This window comes from Coregonus lavaretus, assembly GCF_964263955.1.
Source record: "Coregonus lavaretus genome assembly, chromosome: 4".
NCBI classification, from domain to species: Eukaryota; Metazoa; Chordata; class Actinopteri; order Salmoniformes; family Salmonidae; genus Coregonus; species Coregonus lavaretus.
In genome coordinates, this window is record NC_139991.1 from 55,825,535 (window position 1) to 55,837,272 (window position 11,738).

General features: G+C 42.6%; 1 protein-coding gene across 1 annotated transcript in view; it reads right to left on the bottom strand.

Annotated features, from left to right (window-relative positions):
• Window positions 1–11,738, bottom strand: part of LOC311127477 (uncharacterized protein) — a gene marked incomplete at its 5' end in the record, with an annotated part of 76,094 nt that overhangs the window by 48,202 nt on the left and 16,154 nt on the right. Inside the window, one exon of the mRNA XM_084159310.1 lies at window positions 1,893–2,059. Coding sequence (XP_084015436.1) covers window positions 1,893–2,059 — 167 coding nt within the window. The remainder of the gene's footprint in view (window positions 1–1,892; window positions 2,060–11,738) is intronic.

Genomic DNA, 11,738 nt, shown 5'->3' on the forward strand with positions numbered 1-11,738 from the left:
TCTCCATCATTTGATTTCTTCTACTCTCAGTGGATTTCAGGGAGAAAATGGGAAATTCCTAGGAATCATCATAGATGTCAGATCTTTAGAGTGGCACACCTGGGATAGAGACGAATGGTTATTTCTAATTGGGGTGATATCCCTCCGTCAGCTCCAGTCTCAGTCTGTTCTGGTAGTCTCCATGTCTCTGGGGCTGACAGCACTCCACTCTACAGGCCATCCTGAGAGATCTATGGAGGCCAAACCCACTCATACAACTGCTCCAGGCGTAGGTGCTATCCACACACACACACACGCATGCCCACACAAAGGCCCAAACAAGAAGTTAGGTCGGTAAATCTATCCCAGACACAGGTATGTATGTAGGCAATCTCAAACTGGCTGGGTCTTGCAGCAGGAGGTAGAAAATGTGGCTTGAAAGAAAAACACCACAATGCTTTGGACTTCTCTGGTGGAAAGATAAGTAAATATTGAAAAACATTTAATTGACACAAATTGGAAACCGGAAAACAATAGCAAGGAAAATGTAATGGAAATAGCAATAAGAATATGGTTGTTGAAAACAATGCTATATTATGTATGAATATAGAGCAGAAAGAAAAAGTACATTACAAAAAGAACAAAGAAACGCTGTCAGCTTTGAGGCTAGAGGACACTGGACAGACTTACTGTACAGACATGATCAAAGAGGATGAACAACATGGATTGAAATATTGAGTGGAAGAGTAACAGTATACTGTAGGCCAACATTTCCACTTCCCAGTAGGAGAGATCTTTCAGAGTACAGGCTAGCTCTTACTCCCAACTCCAACCAATTGAAACAGCCTCAAGTACAACTTCAGAATCAGAGGATTGCTGTAATCGTACTTTTTCAATATGATGTTTTCCTCATTTTAACATTGCACTGTGTACAAAATGACTGGGATTTTCACATTGTATCACAATTCAATTTCACTCAACATAGGCCTACTTGCCATTTTCATTGGATAGTGCATAGTGCAATGAAACAGAACCTGCCAAGGTTGAACAAATCTCCCCAGTACTTAGTGTTGTAATGTTGAACCTTAACTCAACCAAAGGGGTAATTTAGGTTAATACAGCTCACTGATGACTGTTCTTCTGATCTAAACAACAAAAACCGCTCTGAACCTCTTAGATTTAAAACCTAAAAACCACAAGCAACATTCAGTGTGTTAATAACACACAAACATTAAACACACTCTTAAAGACACCTATCATCAAGCTGTCCCGTTGCACAGTCATTTACATGAAACTGAACTCAACTAAAGCATTATCAAGCCCTCTGTAACAGTTATGTTAATGCATTCAGTATGTGGGCATTTCTCTCACATACCAAAGTGACTGAACATATCCTATCTAGGACATAAACATCTCTGGCCCTGTGGTCTAATGTGTTCAGTATGTGGGTATTTCTCTCACATACCAAAGTGACTAAACATATCCTATCTAGGACATAAACATCTATGGTCGTCTTGCCATATTGAGGACCTACTAAAGTGCGCTTAAGGACCCCATGAATAAATCTACATCAATAGCGCATTATCACTCTACACCAACCCAATAGAAACATTTTGATGTTTTTACTTTACTTTACTGACTTTATTGTCCCCATGGGGAAATGTTGTTGCAGTATCATGTACACGTTTAAAGTGGCATTTAAATACTGTAGACAACAAAATTCATAACAGTTACATCCCAATAAAAGAGACTAGCCTGCTGGCCTTACTAGGTCGATAGGAACATTAGCCCGAGCTATTTAGGAGGGATATCACACCTGGCACAAATGATTGTCTAGTTCTGTTTTTCCTGCCGGCTGGTGCCCTATACCTGTACCCAGAGGGGAGTTGTTCAAAGTCCAGGTGAGGCCCTACCTCTTTCCTCTTTGACTTTGGTATCCTTTGTCCCTCCACACAAGCTCCAAGTAAATCTAGTAGCAGGCATCCAAGAACCAAGTACCATCCAACATGGTAGTGCATGACTGCATGAGACATGGGGCTCTCTGCTCCCAGTGGATTCACAATACCCCCAGCAACACACACTCACGGTGAGGAGAGGCTGGTCCAACTCAAAGCAGTCACACCCACAGTCCCACACACCTACCGGATACACACCCACACACTGGCACACATTTTACACAGGGCAATGTATAGCTCTAATCCTGGGTTGTTCCACGAAATTAGTGCCTTTTACTAATATTTTAAGTAGAAATTGTGCACCTATATTGCATTTAGAAATCTGTTATATTAAATGAAGTGCCCTTTAATATAGACCACATGGATAATTCAATAAATCAGATTTTTTTATATTAATTTGCTGAAGTACCAAAATTCAGCATTTTAACATGTCCGTCCGTGCACCCTCTGTGACTTCAAGGAAGATTTTAACCCACTTAACCACAAACATTAGGTTTTCACCATCATTGTAAAGCCCTAGTTATTTTGTTGCTTTGGCAAAGTCATTTCTGAAGATTATTATTTATTTCATGTGATTATTGATTTGTTTTAAGGAAGAAGAAAAAAAACCTGGCCCTTATTTTAAGGGCAACCTTGTTATGTGAACTGAACTCTCATTTTAATATGTCCCTTAAAGAAACATATAATATTCAAATCACAGTATAAAAGCAGGTGAGCTGGTTCTACTATTTCTGGCCATTTTCTGTTGTTTTTTTTGTGGTGGAAAACTGAGTGGGTCGAGCATAACACATCAACCATGTTACCCATAGATAGACAGGCTAGAAATGTTTTAACAATTACATTTTTTTTTGTGAAGCTTGCATTCAATTGCCCCTCCCTGTTGCACACAAGTTGGTAGTATGGCAAATGTAAGATGAAATCGTCAACCCTGTTACTTTACTTGGCACTTAATAGGCACTTACTATAGTCATTTTTCACTTAACCTCTTGAGATATATTAAGTTGAACATGTATGTGCTCTTTTTGACAGAATGTTCAAATTAGGTGAAATCATTTTTATTTTATTTTTTTATAAGAAGTTACACATCTCAAAAGACACCAAATTGGTGAAACAACCTTCCTACACTCAGAATATCAGTCACCCACACACTCATATTATAGCACACCTTAGCCCTGCTCTACTTGCTTTACAGATTCTGATTCTGCCCAACTTCTCTATGTAAACACATGTCTCCAACTGTGTGTGTGTGTGTGTGTGTGTGTGTGTGCACGCATTTAAGCATGTGTATTTGTGTCTCTGTGTGCGAGTGTTAATGTTTGCTCGATGAGGGACACAAAAACCAAAACCTCAACCATGTCCAACAATGTACACCTAAATTACATGGAATCTCATGCAATACATGTGTTCTAAACCCTGAATGAAGCCTGTGTCTACAACATGACTCACTCTAACCAAGGCTTACCAAGTTAGATTGATGGTGAAAGTAAACATCTGATTATGGACATCCATTGGCACAACAATTGAAACGGCGGTTTCATGGACAACCAAGTGTCTCCACTTGAGAGAATCCCCTAACAGACTCCAAGCCAGAGCTGAGGGGAAGACAAGGAGGCTCAGGATCAGATGTAAGGGAATCCCCACTGTTTTCAGACATGCATGGTTCTGTCTGGTCGACCCTAGGAACGTGGATGGGGGTTCGAGGAGGAGGGAAGCCACAGAACCCACATGGATTACATGCTCTGGAGCAAGAAAACTCTCCCTAAACCACAGTTGAAAGCAGAAGATGGTAACATTTAGTGGAGAATCTCAGAGGTTCAATTGATTTATATGAGGGGGAGGAAGACGAGACCTACAGCGCACTGAATCATAGGCCATAACATAGCGGCGACATTCCCTAACACAGGAAGAATTACTTCATGTATATGGGAACAAAGAAGAACCACACTAATGCAACAATAAGCCATTTTACAGCATGAGAGGGGGGTTGAGTTGGGGCGACAGTCCCGCTTGGGGACTCTCTGAGACTGTGGGTGTATGAGTAGGGGGTCAGTGGTTCCCTTCCATCACATCCCAGCCTTCCCAACTAGCTAATAGCTTTCAGAGAGCTCTACTGTCTCCTATAGGATATTATTCCCCATAAAACACTGGTCTGGTGCAGAGCTGTGGCTGAGTGGTAACACTTCCCAGTCTCCATATGTGACTCCCCGCTGGAGATCAGGGTTCAGTCGACCCTTCTAACTTTCTCTCCTCATCTGCATCCTCTTGTAATAACTACTATGTCTGAATAAAGCTTGAATGAAAAAAGAGTACTGGTAAGGGACATGTGGACTGTTTAATGTATTGCATTGTTGAGGGAGCTGGCACACAAGCAGTTTGATGCACATTTTATACTGGCTGTAAACTGTATACGTGACAAATACAATTCGATTTGATTTGGCTATCCTACAAACCCACCACTCAGCCTACCTTTGGAACTCCAAGACACAGGTATGGTTGGGTGTGAGAGGTGGAGGGAGCGGGAAAAAGAGAGGGACAGGGGGAAAGAAAGGTTAAGGCACTGACGTAGCACTAGTTGACATCTCAGCATCGCTTTGCATTTACTGTATGTGATTTATCCTCGGTGCCTAAATTACAGTCTCAAAGAGCATAATTATAAGTTAAAGTGCTCTGGGGCTCAGGGCACTGATGACAGGCTAACATTGCTGAGGGACAGAGCGATAGAAACAAAGCAGGGCTGCCTCCTCCTTCTCCACCTTTATCTCCTCTCCTCCTTCTTCATCTCCCTTGCTCCTCCATCTCCTCCCCCCTTGCCCAACACCTACTCCACTTTCTCCTCTCTTCCATGACACATACACTATGAACACTCTCTGTCTCTGTCATTTCCCTACTACAGATTGGAGCCAGTCTAGAAGCCTATTGTTTATCACAAGGGTACCCACTGGGTACACACTAGTTGAATCAACGTTGTTTCCACTTCATTTCAATGAAATTACGTTGAACCAATGTGGAATAGACGTTGAATTGATGTCTGTGTCCAGTGATTCAATATTTTCTAACTGAAACCTTTGGCTGTAGAATGAAATATAAATGTTACATTATACATAATCTTCCTGTTGAGGAAACAAACAGTGCATATAATTCAGAAGTCTAAATCCTAAAACCGTTTTACAGCAAACATAAAGTAGTTTCCCCTCTTGCTGTGTTTGTTATTTACTAGAGGGGTTTGGGGGTGGGGGTGAGTGCCCTGTGGCTTGCCTCTTCAAACTCTCAAATAAATAGTGCCCAACGGAGAGATGGGGTGCGTCCCAAATGCCATCATATTCCCTACTATATATAGTGCACTAAATATAAAATATGGTGCCATGGGATGCATCTGTGTGATCTCCAAACTCCTAATTAACACAGAGTTCTGGGAACCTCCGTATCTCATCAAACTCAACATGGATGGGGGATTGTTTCATACTTTAATGAATTGAGTGAGTGAAAGATGTGTTCCCTCCTTTCTTTATATGAGAGCTCTTGATGTTGGATGGAGGTTTGCTCTGACTTGCTCTGGCTGCTGTGTCATCTATTCTTCCATACCAGGGGTTCTATAGGGCTTCAGAGATGGAATACACTAAGAAAGAAAAAAGGTTTACCAGATGTTGTGTTAGCCTCTCTAACCTCCTTCTAACTTCCGGTGCCACCTGCGAAAGGATGTCCGAAGGGAGCTAGCCTGCCGGGACAGCACGTTGTCTTTCAATCAACTGGTAGATATGGCCATCCGGTTGGACAACCTGCAGGCTTCTAGAGGATGTCCTGGAAAGGGCCTGCCCGTTTCACCCCCCCGTATTCCAGTCCTTTGTAAACGAGGTGTTTCGTTTACACTACACTGCTTGGTCGCAGTGTAGTGGTCTACATCGATAACATTCTGGTGTATTCCGCTACGTGCACCGAGCATGTGTCCCTGGTCCCTGGTCCGCCACTCCTCCACTAACCTAACGCCATTTCAATGTGTTTTAGTTTATCAGCCGGTTTTGGCAGTGAGGCCCCGGTCTTTGCACCGGGTGATCAGGTCTGGCTCTCGACCCGGAATATGCCCCTCCGCCTGCCCTGCCGGAAGCTGAGCCCGGTTTTGTGGGGCCGTTCAAAGTCCTGAGGAGAATAAACGAGGTTACCTATAGGTTATTACTCCCGCCAGATTATCTTATTAACCCCTGGTTCCATGTGTCTCTCCTCAAGCCGGTGGTGGCTGGTCCGCTCCAGGAGTCTGAGGTGCAGGAGGTCCCTCCGCCCCCTCTGGACATCAAGGGGGCCCTAGGCGTACTCCGTCCGTCCCATCCTTGATTTAAGGCATCGGGTGGGGGGCCTTCAGCACCTCGTGGAGTGGGAGGGGTACGGTCCGGAAGAGCGGTGCTGGGTCCCAGTGAGGGATATCCACCGTCGCCATTCGGCTCAACCTGCTCCGCGTTTTGCAACTATTTGGACTAATGATTACACCCTAGATCAGCTAGACGCAGGCAAGAGTGTGCAAAGCGGTATTGAATGTTTGTGTCACACATTGATTACTCCAATTTGTCTCTCGACCTGTGCATCTACGTTATAAATGTTAATTTGTAGGCTAGGTTGTAGAAACCTCATGATGGGTATAGGGCAAATTCGAGTATCATGTAGTAGCCTAAACCTATTGTTGTTACATTGAGCTGGGTGAATGGAATATGAATGACAGTCATCCAATATGCTGTAATAGAAATAAGGCCATGCTCATAGAAAAAAATAAATCCTCCCTAATCTTAAACGGCACCAACCGCCACTGGTATACATGTACATGGTAGCCCAAACAGCCCCTGTCTGAGAGTTGGCTGATCTTTCAGCACCAGAAAAAGGGTAGGTAGGGTGGAGAGGTACAGATAATTACCCTTATTATATCATAGGCTTCATCATGACAGCTCCGATGCAGTCGTAAAGCAAAAGCAGACAACCACTTAATCATCCCATCAGAGGCCAAGAACAGCCAGAGGAGAACAAGGAGAACAAGAACAGCCAACAGATACACACTGTACTGTACACATTCAGCAGATCAGGGTCATATTCGTAAGTGCACATCAGTTCAAAACGTAGCAAAATATTTTGCAACAGAAAAGGAAAACAAGCAGAAAGATCCCTCTCTGTTTCAGTCCATTTTATTTTGTTTGGTGCCAAATGAATACGACCCAGGTCTGATCATCTTTGAATTTTGAGGTGTGCCTGATTTATTATGTCAGGTTGGCAGACCACCATACCATCCAGGAATAGGATCTACAGCGCTGATACACAGGTCACTCATCTACTACAGTGCCAACATCTACTGCTGCTGGCAATGGAACATTACCAAAGGTGCCTTCTGTCTGAACGATAAGGAGCTCTGTCTGTCGACACTCCTACCCTGCTCCTACCCTGCTCCATTCGGTCCCCATCGCTAGGCAACCGCACAAACCTGTCTGTGTTTTGTAACCTCATCCCCTCTCTTTCTGAACAACAGGGAAAAAGAACAATTTGAAGGCGAACGTCAGGATCAGGAAAATGCGATTGAGGAAAATAGTGAAAAACCCTGGAAAGCGATCTGTGGTATGTATGTCATGGGAGAACGTTGGTCTTGGCTGGCTTTGCAGTTTTGGCCTGTAGAGTATGTTCATGTTTTACAGATGAACAGACAACAATGAACAGTCTCCATTTTCAGGGTTTCATTCAAATTAATGCACATTCTTATATAAATCATAATATCCTGACAGGCAGATGGTCATATTGATCCTGGCAGAGCCTGATCGGTGACTAGAAATAGCTTATGACTAGAGACAGTGTATATATATATATGTAGATTAGAGATAGCATATTAGGCCAGAGGTAAGCCCAGGTGTAGTGTGTGTGTATGTGTGTCTGTGTGTGTGTGTGTGTGTGTGTGTGTGTGTGTGTGTGTGTGTGTGTGTGTGTGTGTGTGTGTGTGTGTGAGAGTGTGTGAGAGTGTGTGTGTGTTTTTGGTTTTACTATCCTTGTGGGGACCAGAAGGCCTCACAAGGATATTAAAACAAGGAACATTTGGGCATTGGGGACATTTCGCCAGTCCCCACAAGGAAAAAGTATATTTTAGGCTTATGGTTACAATTAGGGTTAGATATGGGTTGAGGACATGTGATGCGTCTGTTTCTCAAACTAGACACTCTAATGTATTTGTCCTCTTGCTCAGTTGTGGCCTCCCACTCCTCTTTCTATTCTGGTTAGAGCCAGTTTGCGCTGTTCTATGAAAGGAGTAGTACACAGCGTTGTACGAGATCTTCAGTTTCTTGCCAATTTCTCGCATGGAATAGCCTTCATTTCTCAGAACAAGAATAGACTGACGAGTTTCAGAAGAAAGTTATTTGTTTCTGGCCATTTTGATCCTGTAATCGAACCTACAATTGCTGATGCTCCAGATACTCAACTAGTCTCAAGAAGGCCAGTTTTATTGCTTCTTTAATCAGCACAACAGTTTTCAGCTGTGCTAACATAATTGCAAAAGGGTTTTCTAATGATCAATTAGCCTTTTAAAATGATAAACTTGGATTAGCAAACACAACGTGCCATTGGACCACAGGACTGATGGTTTCTGATAAATGTCCTCTGTATGCCTATTCCATTAAAATTCTGCCGTTTCATTTTGACATTTACATTTTAGTCATTTAGCAGACACTCTTATCCAGAGCGACTTACAGTTAGTGAGTGCATACATTTTCATACTGGCCCCCCGTGGGAATCGAACCCACAACCCTGGCGTAATGTAAATGTTGAAAGCACCATGCTCTACCAACTCAGCTACACTGTATTTCTGATCAATTTGATGTTATTTTAATGGACAAAAAAATTGCTTTTCTTTTTTTTTCAAAAACAAGGACATTTCTAAGTGACCCCAAACTTTTGAACGGTAGTGTAAGTACTACGTATGATCGAGGGATAATACAACATGTAGTGTACTCTACAGTGTACTACAAAATACTACATTTAGCACTACATGATCGAGGGACACCACAGTGTGTAGTATAGTACAGTGGGTCCTCATTTAAAAGTTGCATCATACCGCAGCACAGCTTGCGGGATGCTGCGCGATGTTATGGAACGTTGGAGTGCATGACGTCATAGTATTTTACAGTCAGCCATTGTTGCCATTAATGCTAGTTTGAACACCAGAGGGAATCTTTGAGGGCATCTTTATGAAGCTTGTTGGTGCTTGCTTACTTACATGCAGGCTAGACGTTTTGATTGCTATACCCTATCCGAAAGAGCATATTCCAATGTTTTTAATTAACCTAGTTTTGCCAAACAACACAAAATGTTTTACAGGTGGTCTCTCTTTCAGCGTGAAACGGTGCTGAAATAGTTGACCACACGTGAGCTATTGTTTCAAATCCTATTATAACAATGGGATAACTTTGGGTGTTTCAGTAAGCAACAATGTTGCCTTCAATTGCATTAGCCTACTTTATTCTAATATTTCTGTCATTCAGTGATATTTATTCCCATAGTAATTCGTTATGGATCCATCCAGATGTGGTTAGAAAACAGTGCATGTGGTGGGCTATGCAAAGAGATGGGTGAAGTGACATGCCTCGCAAACGTCCATTAATAAATGTAAAGTCCTGAAACTCTGCAAGAGTGTATTGTCCTGCTGATAGCCCATCAAGGGTGGATGGCTTCTTTTGTATTCCAATTTATTAGAAAGGCTGCTAAACCATTTACACCTGGCCCACAGCCTTGTTGGGTACTTACAGAACATTTAAGTCATTTAGCAGACGCTCTTATCCAGAGCGACTTACAGTTAGTGAGTGCATACATTATTTTTTTTATTTTTCATACTGGCCACCTGTGGGAATTGAACCCACAACCCTGGCGTTGCAAACGCCATGCTCTACCAACTGAGCTACATCCCTGCCGGCCATTCCCTCCCCTACCCTGGACGATGCTGGGCCAATTCTGCGCCGCCCCATGGGTCTCCCGGTCTCGGCCGGCTACGACAGAGCCTGGATTCGAACCAGGATCTCTAGTGGCACAGTTAGCACTGCGATGCAGTGCCTTAGACCACTGCGCCACTCGGGAGACTACAAGTACAGTGCACTTTCACTCCATTCTCAGCCTGACTCTCTACCAATGCCACCAGATTATTCTTTCTATTGTTGTTATCTATTCGGTAACATTCCACAAGTAAATGTAATAAATAAAACACATACATTAAATAGCTCAGGTCTGGAAAATATGTTAAACCTTTTTTAGAGTTGTATTTATCTGTTCTTAGTAGCCGAGGCTTTATGGCTTCGCCTTCAACTTGTTAATTTAGCAGACATCACTTGCATATATTCAGTCAACCAATATATTTTAAGAATATAATGGAATATAACATAACATTTTTGTTTCTCTTAGAATAAAAACCTTACAGTGTAACAACAGTTTTAGTAAGTAATAGGCTACAGTCCAGTTATAGCTTCTTCTGACAAAGTAGAAACAAAAAGAAGTGTATTTCTTTGAATGTGCGCACGGGACAGAGGAAGAGCAATTCTTACACTATTGTTCTAAATTGTTCTAAATTTTGCAGTTGCATGAGGCTTGGTGATCACAGAATCAGTGGGATATTAAACAAACACTCAAATAGGCAACAGAAGCAGGAACAGAAGCATAGGGCTGAGTGACTCACTCATTCCTGGCTTTTGTTCAAAACAAGTTATATTATAATGCAGGGTTAAAGACACATTCTTTCTGATTGTCTTTAGCATATGCAGTCTCTCTCCTCTTGCTACAGCTAATTTCGTTTGAATTATTATGTGATTATAATAAATTGATATATTTGTAGGGGTTGATGCATTTTTCGTTAGGGCAAATCAGGTCTGTGATATTGAGTTAGAAATGTAAAACTTTAGAGGACTTAAGCCTCAAATATATTGCAAGTTTGCTCTTTTTGGCCATTAGGCTACACTTTACAATAGGACTCAACTCTGACTGACCGCAGCATCTATTAGTAGTCTAAACTGTGGCACAAATTGGTGGATCTTTTCACACCTAGCCAAGCTATTAGACTATCCTTTTGTAAATTAATGGAGTTGTGAATGTTTCAGTTCGAGAGTCTCTCTCCTCTCGCACTAGAGTCCTGCAAAACATATCAGCTGGCAGGTGGTCACGGAGTTGAGAGAGAACTTGGGTAAATACAATGGCGCAATTACACTTGACATCTGGACTGATGATTTTAGAAAAATAGGATACTTGTGCCTTACAGCCCATTACATGGACTGTACCCTTACCTCCCGAGTGGCGCAGTGGTCTAAGGCACTGCATCGCAGTGCTAGCTGTGCCACTAGAGATCCTGGTTTGAATCCAGGCTCTGTCGTAGCCGGCCGTGACCGGGAGACCCATGGGGCGGCGCACAATTGACCAAGCGTAGTCCAGGGTAGGGGAGGGAATGGCCGGCAGGGATGTAGCTCAGTTGGTAGAGCAGGGCATTTGCAACGCCAGGGTTGTGGGTTCGATTCCCATGAGGGGCCAGTATGAAAAAATAAAAATAATAATAATGTATGCACTCACTAACTGTAAGTCGCTCTGGATAAGAGCGTCTGCTAAATGACTAAAATGTAAATTACATAAACGAAGAGTGGGTGTTATCCACCATGGAGTGGGACAGTGCAGCTCAAAACTGCAGATAACATAAGGCCAGCTATTGTGAAAGAATACTTGTGGATCTTGCTGATTTCTCTATCGCTTCAAGAGGCCTACAGTCAACCTGGTAATTGTTTGGTTTCAAAGGATAAAGCGTCACCTACAGATGGATTT